This window comes from Ursus arctos, unplaced genomic scaffold (assembly GCF_023065955.2).
Source record: "Ursus arctos isolate Adak ecotype North America unplaced genomic scaffold, UrsArc2.0 scaffold_25, whole genome shotgun sequence".
Classification (NCBI taxonomy): domain Eukaryota; kingdom Metazoa; phylum Chordata; class Mammalia; order Carnivora; family Ursidae; genus Ursus; species Ursus arctos.
In genome coordinates, this window is record NW_026622930.1 from 32,809,936 (window position 1) to 32,825,118 (window position 15,183).

The window sequence follows — 15,183 nt, forward strand, 5'->3', positions numbered from 1 at the left end:
AGAAATAGTGATGGAACATGGAGGAGATTAATGAATATATTTAATTATAAAAATGAAATTATTTTAATAGCTAGATAGAGGAGAAACAACAAACAAGTAAGAGATGCCGTAAAGAACCATTAAAAAGGAACTGGCCTTCTTAACAGCTCTGATAAGCTGGGAAATGTTTTTAGACATTTCTTCAATGATATCAGCCTTGAGTTAATAACCAATAATAGTTTCTAAGTAATTCCATTGCATTTTCATTTTGGGTAGCAGGAAATTGCTATTTAGTATTTGCTTTTAACCTTTATGCAATCTCAGGGAACTCTAAAGGTATGAGCTGCTGGTACCAACTGAGGTTTCAGAGCTTTGAAATACAGCTCCTCCAGGGAATTAGAAGGTTCCCTTGTGCTTGCTTTTTATGAAGCTCTTACTCTGTTTGAGTTTAAAACAGAAGAAAAGCCCACCCTAGATGATCCCTGTGTTGGGAATCTGCTCTTTTTTCTTGGACCACATAGATATTTTCAACTAGAAAACATATGGAAAACTTCCAGACCAAGACTGTCTGCTACCTGGTATGTGTAGAGGTCAAAAGAATAAATTATGGTCCAGTGTTTCTATCAATTTCTACATTATTTATTTGTCAACAAACATTTCAAGTAACAACAGTATTGTCACTGAAAAGTTTTAATCCAGATTGTTATATGTGAATAAAATTATTTTGATAACCAAGCAGGAAAAAAATATAAAACTCATTGGGTGCCTAGGCTGAGCCAAAAATCTGAAGAAAAAAAAAATACAGTGTGAGTATGATGATACTCAAAAATCCCAAAATATTTACCTCGGACAGCATAGCCATCTTTTACTGATGCTGGAAAGGGGGGTAGGTTGTCTTTTGCATATACATCTTGAGCAAGGACTCGCCCCATTCCATCTGAAAAAAGAGAAAATAAGAAAAATATAGATTTTGAGAGCAATGGGTTAAACAGGCAGTCATGTGGGTAAGTGCCTGTCTGAAAGGCTTATATATGGGCTCAGTGAGACCTCCTGATTTCTATCCCAAGGAGCTGGAGACAGAAGGAAGAGATGAATCCTTGCGTCTGAAATGAAAGATTAGATTCAGTCAATTAATAGTTATGCTTGCAAAGATTATTTGAATATGAGCAGCTATACAATCATCAAAGATATGTTTCATTTGTTGTGTCATTAATCCTTTAACAACCCAAGATGACTTTCTTTAAAAAGCCAATTCTTGAACATTTTCATATTTGTTGATCCAGTAATTTCACTTCTAGAAATCTATCCTAAGAAAATAGATAAATCTTTATGCACATGTTTATTTTAGTTGTTTATATTATTGAGAAAAGTAAAGAAATAAAAAGATAAATAATATAGAAATTTAAGTAGACAATTATCTATCCTTATGATAAATTATTATACAGGTTAAAGTAATGTATATGAAGAATATTCATTGACCAGGAAAATTCTTATGACACATGTTTAAAAAACATACAGAACTGCACATGTAGTGTATAATCTTTACTATGTTAAGATAGACGTGTACATGTCAATAGAGAAAGATGAAAAGGGCATACATGAAAATATAAAGCACTTGCTATTTTAGTATATTAGAGTTATGTATGATTTTTATTCCCTTTGTTATACTTTTCTGAAAATTTCCAAGCTTTTTATAACGATCAAATGTCATTTTTATATTAAGAAAGTTTTTTTTTCTTAAGAAAAGTAAAGGAATTTTAGCCTTTGATTTTGGCTTTATTAACCTAAAAAAATTAGTGATTACAAATAAACAGAGGGCCAGTAGCCTGTCTTGTGAAATGACTATTCAAACTACTCTGGATAATAATCATTTTCAGCTACAGCTTAGGAATTTGTACTAGTGCTAACAAGAATAAAAGTTTCAAGAGTCATTACCAATTTCTTAAATATTCTAGAATCTGTCTTTATTATTACTATTATTTCAAAGAGGCAAAATAATAATAAATAGGAGGTGGAGAAGGAGGAAGGGGAGAAGGAAGAAAATCAAACTTGTCTCCAAAGACTAAGTAAATACAGGAGTTGATTTACATAAGCTGTTTGTATAACTTAGAAAACTCCATTGTTTCCAGAGCTAGATGCATGTCTTTTTTTGTTTGTTTGTTTTTTGTTTTTGGCTTTGTCCTTCTTGCCACCTAAGGCCTCTGATTTCCAGATCCCAGGACCTAGAAGTAAGTACAGAGAGATTTTTAATTTTGTATTCCGATCCACAGTGACAACGATACTTTTCCTTTTAGGGAGGTGATAGCTGAATTGGAAGGGAGAACTCCTTAGCAGATTCTAGATATTCCTAGAAGGTTGTAGTTATTCTGGAGCTATGGACCTTAGTAAGACCAGGCAAGTGGTGAAACCAGAGTCTAGTTTGGATTCCTTATACAACAGTAACTGCCAAATGAACCTGAAGCTAAAAGGTAGTCCCTGATGGTGAGCCCCATGGCACTTGCCCAGGATCACAATAAACGTCCTGGGGAGGCTCCTTGCCTGGAACTAATCTGGCCTGGGGTGGTTCATGAAAATGTAAACTCTACCCTAGCTCAGATCCTAAGAGAATGACTTTGCTGGGATTTTGAATAGCTCATTAATAGTAATAGTTTATAAGATAGCACAAGGAAATTAAGAAGTATAAACTTTGAGGTACAAAATAACTGGTTTTCCTGGGTCTTCAGCTTATAGATGGCATATCATGAGTCTTTTCAGCATCCATAATCATGAGAACCAATTCCTCACAATAAATCTCATCATATATATTTAATCATATATATCTGTATCTATATATATCCTACTGCTTCTGTTTCTTTGGAGAACCCTAACTGATACAAATGGAATAGAATAGAGAGTTCAGAAATAAACTTTTGTGTACATGGTCAAATGATCTTCAATAAGGGTCAAATGATCTTCAATGGGAAAAGGACAGTCTTTTCAACAAATGTTGTTGGTATTGGAAAAATTGGATATCCACATGCAAAAGAATGAAGTTGGACCCTTACCTTATGCTATATATAAAAATTAACTAAATGGATTAAAGAACTAAATATAAAACTTAAAACTGTAACATTCTTAGAAGATACAGGAAAACTTTATGACATTGGATTCAGCAATTATTTTTTTATAACGGTGATGAATAGATAAAATGTTTTCTTTATTTTTTCGAATATTTTCTGATTTTACAACGAAACATTTCTCCCAACGATGTAAGTGGGCCTCAGTTTTTTTAAAGTGTTTATTTCAATTAGTTAACATACAGTGTAATATTAGTTTCAGGTGTACAATAATACTTCCATACATCATACTTCCATACTTCCATAGATCACTGATGCTAATTGCAACGAGTGCACTTCTTAATCCCCTTCACCTATTTAACCCATCCCCCTACCCACCTTCCTTCTGGTAGCCATCTAGTTTGTTCTCTATAGTTAAGAGTCTGCTTCCTGGTTTTGGTAATGATTTCTTGAGTATGACACTGAAGGCACAGGCAACTAAAGCAAACATAGACAAATGAGGCTACATCAAACTTAAAAACTTTTGTGCATCACTACTGGGTATTTACCCCCAAAATACAAAATCACTAATTCAAAGGGATACATGCACCCCTATGTTTATTGCAGCATTATTTACAATAGCCAAATTATACAAGCAGCTCGTGTCTACTGACAGATGAATGGATGAAGAAGATGTGGTGTATATATACAGCCATAAAAAAGAATGAAATCTTGCCATTTTCAACAACATGAATGGAGCTAGAGAGTTTAATGCTAAATGAAATAACGCAGTCAGAAAAAGACAAATACCATATGATTTCACTCATATGTGGAATTTAAGAAACAAAACAAATGAAGAGAGAGACACATACCAAGAAACAATTAAAAATGGACAAAAAATTTGAACAGATGTTTCCCCCAAAATGATATACAAATAGTCAACAACATACGAGAAGATGCTCAACATCATTAATCATTAGAGAAATGCAAATCAAAACCAGAATGAGATATCACTTCACAACCATTAGGATGGCTACTATAAAGAAACAAACAAACAGAAAATAACAAGCGTCGGGGAGAATGTGGAGAAATTGGAACACTTATACACTTTTGTATAAGGATTGTAAAAATAGTGTAGGATTGTAAAAAATAGTGCAACCACTATGGAAAATCATAAGAAGGTTCCTCAAAAAATTAAAAATAGAAATACCATATGGTCTATCAATTCTACTTCTGGCTTTGTATTCAAAAGAATTGAAAGCAGCATCTCAAAGAGGTATTTTCACACACATGTCCATAGGAGCACTATTCATAGTAGTCAAGAGGTGGAAGCCGCCCAAATGTTCATCAACGGATGAATGGATAAACAAAATGTGATGTATATATTTATATATTGTCACATGATACAACATGGATGGACCTTGAAGACATTATGTTAAGCAAAATAAACTAGCCACAAAAAGATAAATACTGCATAATTCCACTTATATGAGGTATCTAAAGTAGTCAAATTCTTGGCAACAGAAAGTAGAATGTTGGTTACAAGGGGATGGGATGAGGGGGAAAAGGGAAGTTGTTTAATGGGTGTAGAGTTTCACGTAACCAGTATGAAAAAGTTATGGAGATATGTTTCACAGCAGTGTGAATGTACTTAATGCCACAGAATTACACAATTAATAATGGTTTAGATGGTAAATTTTATGTTAATGTGGTTTTTTCTGCAATAAAAAAAGGAATGAGGTACTGATACATGCTACAACATGGATGGATCTTGAAAATATTATGCTAAGTAGAAGAACCCAGTCACAAAAGACCACATATATGATCCCATTATATGACTTGTTCAGAATAGGTAAATCTATAGTAGAAAGTACATTGGTAGTTACTTAGGGCTGGATGGGGGTGATTGGAGGGTATAGGAGAAGATGACAGCTAGCGAGGATCGGTTTCTTTTGAGGTGATGAAAATGTTCTAAAATTGACTGTGGTGATGGTTGTACATATCTGTGAATATACTAAAAAACCTTGAACTATATACTTTAAGTGGATGAATTATATAGCATATGAATTATATCTCAATAAAGGGCAAAGATAATAGATTAAAAAAATAATATTTATCTCATTTCAACATATAACTATATCTAGAAGAACCAAGAAAAGTCATTTTTTGTAGCACACATATACCATCTGGTCTTTATAGACCTTCAAATATGGAAAGAAAAATAAAACACTTCATCTGAAAAGAAAGAACTGCTTCACATTTAATTAAGGTTATTAATATAAAGTTAATAATATATATAATTAGCCAGGTTTTTATTTTGGACTCATGCTAAATACAGGCACATAGTACATAGTAGCACTGCAAATCACATGGGACATTCTTGCACACACTTACCTACATGTTAAACCATCCCGTCTCTTTGCCCACAGATGGAGCCCAAGTATTGGTGTTGAATAAACTTTGGTCCTGTGATTTTAGAAAGAGCCTCAGCATTCAAACTTGAATGGAACCAGGCAGCTGTAACTTCTCCTCTAGATATTATAACTGTTTTAAGTTTATAATTTGGTAAAGAAAGCTGAAGATGTGGGAGCTAAAGGTCTTACTAAAAGGTACAATTTCAGGAGAACAGGAGCAAAATTCCTTTTCCCCAGTCTCTCCAATCCAATGAGAGCCCCATTTATAATAAGCAAAAGATAGTTTCCCCCATATAGTTAACATGCTTTCTTAGGAATATTTGGTGGTAGGAGTTTACAGCTCTTCACAGTCTCCAGTGACCATTTCAGTTGTAGAAAGTTAGGTGGTGTACCAAGAAGCTATGGTTCTGCCTTTAGAATTTGAGGAGGTCATGTCCATTCTGTTCTCCTTTTCCACACACGGTATTCTCTACGTTCTGTATAATAAAGGATGTATTAAATTTGATGAAGATAACAATAAATGAATATTTCTAGATTCTGCGGGGATCAAAAATCTTAAACGTAGGGGTGTGTATCACTGGGGTCTCTTGTCCATTATACAATTAAGTGATCTCAAGAGGTTGATAAGAAGAAAGTAATGGAAAGGACTGGTTGATGATTTACACTGTTTTGTGTAGTATGCTCACTTATGCTGCAAGAAGACAGGGCCAGAGCAGTTCGTTAAAAGGTGAAAGGCTTTTCATGTTATCAGCAAGATATTCATATACAAGTCAGCTTCCCACATGATGATAGTCATTAAATTCTCTACTCTTTGGAGTGCTAGCGTTTTTATACTGGGATGACTGGCCTAAAAAGTATCTTCAGAAAGAGTCTTTATAGATCCAAATGGTTGACAACGGACATATATAGAAGGAAATCAAAACAGAGAGCTTTTCATTAAGTTGAGTACGATTTGTAAGCATTGAATCCAAATGTAGTCTCTAAATGGTAAAAGTAGAATATTTAATTTGTTTGGTTGGGCATTAATTCTGGCCCAGATATTACTTTATTCTTGTGTCTAAAGTAGGATGTTAGGATACCCAAGTGGTTTTTAGATACAAGAGGGAAAAGTCACTTATCAAAATGATTTCACAGTTGTAAAGCTCCCTGTGTTGTTAGTTCTAAGGCAGCTTTGGGAGAAGTCAAGGGGAAACTCTGAATTCAGTGATCCAAGAAATTGATTCCTTGTCCTCACTTTGAGTAACCAAGATACTATCAGTTTTATGAATCAGGAGTGTAGGAAGAATGTGGTAGATAACAGAAAGCTGAAAAGAAAAGATACTATCTAAGGCTTCCTCATATAAAACATAAGTCAGTTTGCTGTTGATTATAAATTCCTCACATTTTACTTAAGTTCACTGTGACAGCATTGATACTGTAACATTTAAAAACTATCATCTCTTCCAATCTTTTGCAAGACAACTTTTGGCTTAACAGCTATCCAGCGTATTTACCAAAACAGTTGAGAAGGCAGGCTTGATACATATACTTATTCAGGCCAAATAACTATTGGTAGGAACAATATTAGCTAGGGCCAGGGATTAAGAGGGAAGATAAATGAAACATATGCAAATTTGCGTTGTTACCGCATTAAAACAAACAAAAAAACCCTTAAAATGAAGTATTTCATACTTACAGAAAACTTCATGATTATTTAACAGACACTAAATATTTAACATGGGGGATGCCCTCAAGCCTATCCTAATACAACTTATTCTCCACATCTTCACTGTTTACTTGAAAGACCAGACACATTTTAGTTCTCATTTATGCATTACAGTCCTCATTTATGTGAAAGTTTCAGATGTATAAACTGAAAAAGAGTGAATGATTGAGAGGTGAAAATCCCTTTGATGAAAACAAGTACATTAATTACGCTCTAGTTACTCCAGAAGTCATGGCGGAATAGCATAATAAAAACCCCTATGCTTTAAAAAAAAATTTTTTTTAAGATTTTTTTTTTTTTAAACTTATTTGTCAGAAAGAGAGAGAGGACAAGCAGGGGGAGCAGCAGGCAGAACAGGCAGAGGGAGAAGCAGGCTCCCAGCTGAACAAGGAGCTTAATGTGGGACTCAATCCCAGGACCTGAGATGAAGGCAGCTGCTTGACGGACTGAGCCACCCAGGCATCTCATCCCTATGCTTTTAAAATAAATAGCTTGTTTAAAGTGGCATTATGTTGTGTATTCGTATTTTTCCATCTAGGGATGCTCATTATCTCCAGAGTAAGGGCAGGCATTACATTATGGTTCTTACGTCATAAAATAAAAATAAGCTTTGTCCAAAGTTCTAGAATTTGGAATAAATGGAAGTGTTATGATTACCAGAAATGACTGTCATGATTTAGCAACACAAAAAGATGCAGTGCAATTGGTAATAAACTAATTCTTAAGTTGTGTTGTGGTTTCATGATGTCTATTTTATTATTGACTACCATAACCCCCATCTGTGTTACATATACTCATTTCTATATATAATATATTAAACTTTAAAAATAATAACTGTGTAACTGTAAGAAAGTATTTACCTTGACAAAAATGAAAAGTTTTTTAGGGGAAGTACTTTTAAAAAATATCTAAAATATTCTTAAGGTCATAGAAAATATTTCAATTGAGATTAAGTGCTCACGTTTTCGTACCTAATGATGGAAACCTTGCCACACCTAGGTCAAATAAATAGGGTGTCACTGATAAACGGGTAACATTTAAGTCCAAGGGGTCCAAATAAACAAACAAAATGTTCTTTCTATAGTTTGAATAATTTAAACTTCTCTTTATTGGTGATTTCTTAATCATTATCCTATAAATTGTCAAAAGCTCCACAGGAAAAAAAAAGTTTTTAAAATCTAATTTGCATAATTTTGAACTACATATCCTAGTATCCTAAAAATAATTCCTAACTTTTTCAACATTGGTTCTATATTAGGCTATTACAATGGTTATTAAAAGAAAGGGAAAAGGTAATACGCAAGAAGTATTTTATAAAAAGAAAAAAATACATGATAAAATCAAGCTCCTCCTTCATGCCCATCACCCAGTGACCCTATCCTCCCACCCCCCCTCAATTTGTTATATACAACTAATGAATCACTGAACACTCCATCAAAAACTAATGATGTACTATATGTTGGCTAATTGAACTTAATAAAAAAAATAAAATAAAATCAAGCTCCTACATGTAATGTAAGAAGAAATAAATGACAAAAGTACCAACTATGATATTGACTTGAAAAATTACTGGTGGATTATTTCCATATTGCTAAAATCAAAGTAAGGAAACTAGTAAGGCATTATAGTTTCAAGGCTACAATAGTATCACTGAATCACTCAATGTTGTTTCCAAATGATAAACAAAGTGTTAATAGATTCTTTTTTTTCCTTAGTAACTTAACCAAGAATATCAGGATTCTGTAGAAAAGGAGTTTCTAGAAACAGAAGTATAAGACTTTTAACCATTTAAATAAATTATGTTTTCACTATTCCATTCTTATACACATTCGGATACATTACAAAAAGCATTGTTGATTACAAGAGAATCCTTGTGTCTCTGACTTTCTTCCTATGCTTTTGTCTCACAATTAATGAAAGACTATTTGGTTTTCCCTGGGGCATAGCCCATGCTGCTTGGGGTAAGCTAACAACAGCATGCCAGGAGAAAAAGTCTTTATTTGACAAAACAGACAAAAAGGTAACTACTGCACACGGGATGCTCTAATGCAGAAGTTAATCAATTCAAACTTAAGAAAAAAAGCTATTGTCAAGTTTTTTTTTTTTTAAAGATTTTATTTATTTATTCAACAGAGATAGAGACAGCCAGCGAGAGAGGGAACACAAGCAGGGGGAGTGGGAGAGGAAGAAGCAGGCTCATAGCAGAGGAGCCTGATGTGGGGCTTGATCCCATAACGCTGGGATCACGCCCTGAGCCAAAGGCAGACGCCTAACCGCTGTGCCACCCAGGCACCCCTATTGTCAAGTTTTTATTCCTGACAATTCTCTTGCTGGTAATGGCAAATCTTTCCCCACCACTTAAGTTTTAAGTTTGTCTCTTTCCATTTGTATATTTACATGAATTTTCATAATTCTACTAATATAACATTAATTAAGAATAGACAGAAATGAGTTATCACTTCTAAATACCTGACAGCTTTCTTTCAGATTTTGATCACTGTAGGAATCAAATATTTTGATGTTTCTTTCTTAAAAATTTTGTTTTTGTTCCATTTTGTTCCAAATGTTTATGGAAACACTTTTCCATTACCTATATTCTGAATCCTAACTTAATGGTATTAATATAGGCTATGGCACTTCAAAATAGATACTGAAAAAAAAAGATGGCTAAATAAATTATGCAAATAAAGCATGTATATTTAAAATGTGAAAAGATAATGAGGTATCCAAAAAGAATGGAAAACTAAGAATCATATTTAAAGACTATATCCTGTTTTAACCTCAGATATATTCAATAAAAACTGTACAAATTAATTTAAAAATCATATTAAAATTTCTTCTAAGGGTTTTTCATTAAATAGGAGTAATTTTTGGGGCGCCTGGGTGGCTCAGTTGGTTGAGTGTCTGCCTTGGGCTCAGGTCATGATCCCAGGGTCCAGGAATCAAGTCCCGCATCAGGCTCTCTGCTCAGCGGCAAGTCTGCTTCTCCCTCTCCCTCTGTAATGTCTCTCTCTCTCTCTCTAAATAAATAAAATCTTTTTAAAAAATGAGTTATTTTCTATCAAAACTGCTTAAAGTGAGATATATTTATAATACACTTTACTTAAGAAAAGAGGATATATGGAAATATATGATGGTATGCCGGAAGGAAGTATGAAATAGGAAGATCAGTCTATCTGATTGCAACACAGGGATAACCAGGCCAATGTTATAAGTCTGATTCCTATGTGAGTTAATTTTACTCAATTATATAATTATAAAAATAACTCTCCCACACAAAGAGGCTTTGTAAGCATTGTAATAATGGCACATATGTGGTATATCCACAATACTGGGGAGGGAGGTAAGCAACTAGAGCACATATACAGAGAATAAACTGGTAATATAATCATAATCTTTGGATAAGAAAAACAGCATAATTCTTTAGACATTGTGATTACACACACATACACACATGTACATGCACATAAAAACACATCACAAATATACAGATAGGGATGGTTATATTTGAGGAATGCAGGGAGAAATATGAAGGGAATGATGTAATCAGAAGCATAAACAGGATTTAATGAGATGTACACATTTTAGAGGTGTAATGAAGTTTATGGACTAAACAGATGAGACTATCTGAAGGGAATTATGAATGAATTCAAATAGCCACACCGACAGAAAAACGTACAGCAAATGACAGCACAGGCTAATTCCCAGGCGATATCTGCAGGTAAACAGGATCACCCTAGGTGAAGACCTTACTGGACTGGAGGTAGAAACTGGAGGCAGTAATTTGGATAATAAAAATATATGCTTTTACTTGAAATATTTGAATAACTATCTCAATTCTCTGCTTTAATTTTGTAAAGCTCACCAGAGATAAGCAGAAAAAGAGTGAAAACTGTTGTTTAGGTAAATTTTCTAACGAGATAGGGAGCACAGCCTGAATGACCTGGGTGGGTGGAATGTAAATCTGATTACCATAAAATGCACAGGGATCCAGAGATTGTTAACACGGATCAACAAATGCACCTGAGCCAAGGAATTCTAGCTTTGACTTTGTAATTTATAAGTGCTTATCCTAAGGCCACAATCTTAGAATCCCAACATGGAGAAGGAAGGGAAGGAAATCAGTTACTGAATTCCAAATACGACAGCTTCGTAAAAACTAGATGATTTATATGTACTATTTCTTTTAATAGTACTTCGTAATGACCTTACTGGGTAGATAATATTTCTATTTTTAATGTATGAGGGAAATGTTACTCAGAAAGGTTATGTAGCTTGCCTAAGGTCTCTTCACTACTTAAAAAGTAAAGCAAGGCTAAGAGTATGTCTGATGGCAAAGCTCCTTCCAGTATACCTTACCTCCTTTTCCCTTATTTTCTGACAGCCTCTGTCAGAAACTGTCAGGAGGAGTTAATGAATTCCTAGCACGACTTGTGAACCACTTTGGTGAGAATCTCCTATGGCTTGGAATCCGGAGCTTCTACATTTCTTCTAGAGGGCAGTGAATTTCTGCTTTAGATTACTGCCTGAAAATAGGCAATTATCTATTAAGTTAGACACAGGGAGAAGTCCTTCTGCTATGGTCAGTAATCTAAAACAGATACTTTACTGTCTCAAACGAGTTCTAATAGGAAAGCTTAAAGGTTCCCTGACCAGAATTATGTTAAGTCCTTTGTGGAAAAACAATGAACCCAAGTCAGAGAAGCCGAAATCTTTGGTCATGTAATCATAAATGAGAAAGCCTAGTGCTTGTAATCTAAAATAATGCTGCTAAGAAAGCAGAATTCTTTCTATTGAAAGCTCAAGTTTTTCCAGTGTTAACTGAAAGAGACTGGGAATTACAGGGAATGGTGCCAGAATATTTTAATCTGCCTTACAGTAAGTAAGGTGCTGTACCAAATGTGAAACTGTAATTTATTCATGTCATGCATTTTACAAGCAAAGAGGATGAATCGTACACGGTACTCTAACAAATATTATCATCTATTGCTACTCCAGGTATGCCTCTCGCAAGAAACCAAAGGAAGGTTATTTATAACCAGTGGAGCACTGGCTCCTTAAAAGTGTTGCTTGCAGGTAGGAGCTGAAAATAGTACATATGCTATAGAATAGACCAGAGACAACAGAAAATTCATCTGCAGCCCAAACAGATTAAAACAAACAATATATATACATGCACATCTAGTCACTTGTTTTAGAAGAATAATTTTCATGCTGATTTGAGATGTAGTGTACTATCATGGAATGAACAGAAGACTAGGGGTCAAGAATCCTAGGGTATCCTAGGTTTCAATCATAACAATGTGTCCAACTTTAAGAACATTATTATGGGGCGCCTGGGGTGGCTCAGTCGTTAAGCGTCTGCCTTCGGCTCAGGGCGTGATCCTGGCGTTCTGGGATCGAGCCCCACATCAGGCTCCACTGCTGGAAGCCTGCTTCTTCCTCTCCCACTCCCCCTGCTTGTGTTCCCTCTCTCGCTGGCTATCTCTATCTCTGTCAAATAAATAAATAAAACCTTAAAAAAAAAAAAGAACATTATTACACTTCTTTGGTTTTCAATTCCCTCATCTTTAAAGTAAGAGAGACTACTTGATCTCCAAATTACCTTCTTTCTGTAACATTCTAAGTATTTCATGTATTATACTCTAAAATTCCTTCATAGAGTTACTCCATGTCTCTGACCTTGACAGCAATCACTTCCAGCATTTCTGTACATGTTTATCCTTGGTTTTCTGGAATTATTGTTGATTCTTCTCAGACATAACAATTTTTTTTTAGAGATGTTACAGTTTCAAGCTGCTTCATAAATTCAGTGGTTCTGGACGTTTCTTAGGAAAGATGGATTCTTCTTCATGGGTTTCTCTAATTGCAGGTGTCAGAGAATTTGCACAAGCAAAACATTTTGGATTTCAGAGAACTGTGAAGGCCTTTCAGTCTCCCCTTCCACACTCCCCATACTTTTTCTACTCAGTGACTGAAGGATGAAATTCAATATTTAGAGGTGCCTCTAGTAGAAATAAAAATGAACTATGAAGGTTCTGGGTAGAAGGTCAGATCAGCCACAACACTCCCTTAAGCCAAAGCCTAATCCAGAGCAAGGCTCTAATTCTCTTCAATTCTGTGAAGGCTGAGAAAGAAGGAAAGTCTGAAGCTAGCAGAGGCTGGGTCATGAGGTTTAAGGAAAGAAGCCATCTCCGTAACATCGAAATGCAAGGTGAAACAGCAAGTGCTGATGGAGAAGCTGCAGCAAGTTATCCAGAAGATCCAGCTAAGATAATTAAGTAAGGTGGTTGCACCAAGCAAGAGGTTTTCAATAGACTAAACAGCCTTCTGTTGGAAGGAGATGCCATCTGGAACCTTCATAGTTAGAGAGGAGAAGTCAATGCCTGGCTTCAAAGCTTCAAAGGACAGCCTGACTCTCTTGTTAGAGGCTAACACAGCTAGTGACTTTCAGTGGAAGCCAGTCCTCATTGACCATTCTAAAAATCCTAGGTCCCTTAAGAATTATGCTCAATTTACTCTTCCTGTGCTCTAAAAATGGAACAAAGCCTGGATGACAGCACATTGGTTTATTACATGGAATAACATGAATATTTTAAGCCCATTGTTATGAGCTATTGCTCAAAAAAAAAAAAAAAGATTCCTTTCAAATATTACTGCTCACTGACAATGCACCTGGTCACCCAAGAACTCTGATGGAGATGTACAGTGAGATTAATGCTGTTTTAGTGCCTATTAGCATATCCATTCTGCAGCCCATGGATCAAGGAGTTATTTTGACTTTTAAGTCTTATTACTTAAGAAATACATTTCATAAGGCTATAGTTGCCATAGACAGAGATTCCTCTAATGGATCTGAGCAAAGCAAAGTACACTGAAAACCTTTTGGAAAGGATTCACTATCTCAAAGCCACTAAGAACATTTGTGATTCATGGGAAGAGGTCAAAATATTAACATTAACTGGAGTTTGGAAGAAGTTAATTCCAATCCTCTTGGATGACTTTGAGGGGTTTGAGACTTGAGTGGAGGACATAACTGCAGATGTGGTGGAGATAGCAAGATAATTAGAATTAGAAGTAGAACTTGAAGATATGACTAAATTACTGCAATCTCATATAAAACTTTACCTTATGAGGAACTGCTGCTTACAGATGAGTAAAGAGTGCTTTCCTGAGATGGAATCTACTCCTGGTAAAGAAGCTAAGAATGACAACAAAGGCTTAGAATATTACATAAACTTACTTGATAAAGCAGTGCAGGATATGAGAGGATTGATTCCAGTTTTGAAAGAAGTTCTGCTGTAGGTAAACCGCTATCAAACAGCACCACATGCTACAGAGAAATTGTTTGTGAAAGGAAGAGTCTGTTGATGCAGCAAACTTAAATGTTGTCTTATTTTAAGAAATTGCCACAGCCACCCTAACCTTCAGCATCCACCACCCTGATCAGTAGGCAGCCATCAACATTGAGGCAAGACCCTCTGCCAGCAAAAAGATTGTGACTCGCTGAAAGCTCAAATGATGGTTAGCATTTTTCAGCAGTAAAATATTTTTAAAAAATTTTATTTAAATTCTAGTTAGTTAACATATAGTGTAATAGTAGCTTCAGGAGAGCAGTAAAGTATTTTTTTTTAAGATTTTATTTATTTATTTGAGAGAGAGAGTGCATGAGAGAGAGCACAAGTCAGGGAGGGGCAGAGGGAGAAGGATACTCCTTACTGAGCAGGCAGTATGTTGTGGGGCTCTATCCCAGGACCCTGGGTTCACCTGACACCCAACCGACTGAGCTACCCAGGTGCCCCAGTAAAGTATTTTTTAATTATGGTATGTACTTTCTTTTTTAGACATAATATTATTGCACATTTAACAGAGTTTGTATAGCATAAACACAATTTTTATATGCAGTAGAAAACTGAAAATTCATTTGACTTGCTTTATTGCAATATTCACTTTGTATTGTGGTGGTCTGGAACACCTGCAGTATCTCTGAGGTATGTTGTACTTTGGGATCAAATTGGAGAATGGATTGGAAGGAGGCTAACTGGGGGAG

General features: G+C 35.1%; 1 protein-coding gene across 29 annotated transcripts in view; it reads right to left on the minus strand.

Annotated features, from left to right (window-relative positions):
- Positions 1 to 15,183, minus strand: part of GPHN (gephyrin) — a 603,331-nt gene that overhangs the window by 87,878 nt on the left and 500,270 nt on the right. For all 29 annotated transcript variants that reach the window (XM_048219788.2, XM_048219795.2, XM_048219804.2 and 26 more), the window contains one exon: positions 824 to 916. In XM_048219788.2, the coding sequence (XP_048075745.1) occupies positions 824 to 916 (93 nt within the window). The remainder of the gene's footprint in view (positions 1 to 823; positions 917 to 15,183) is intronic.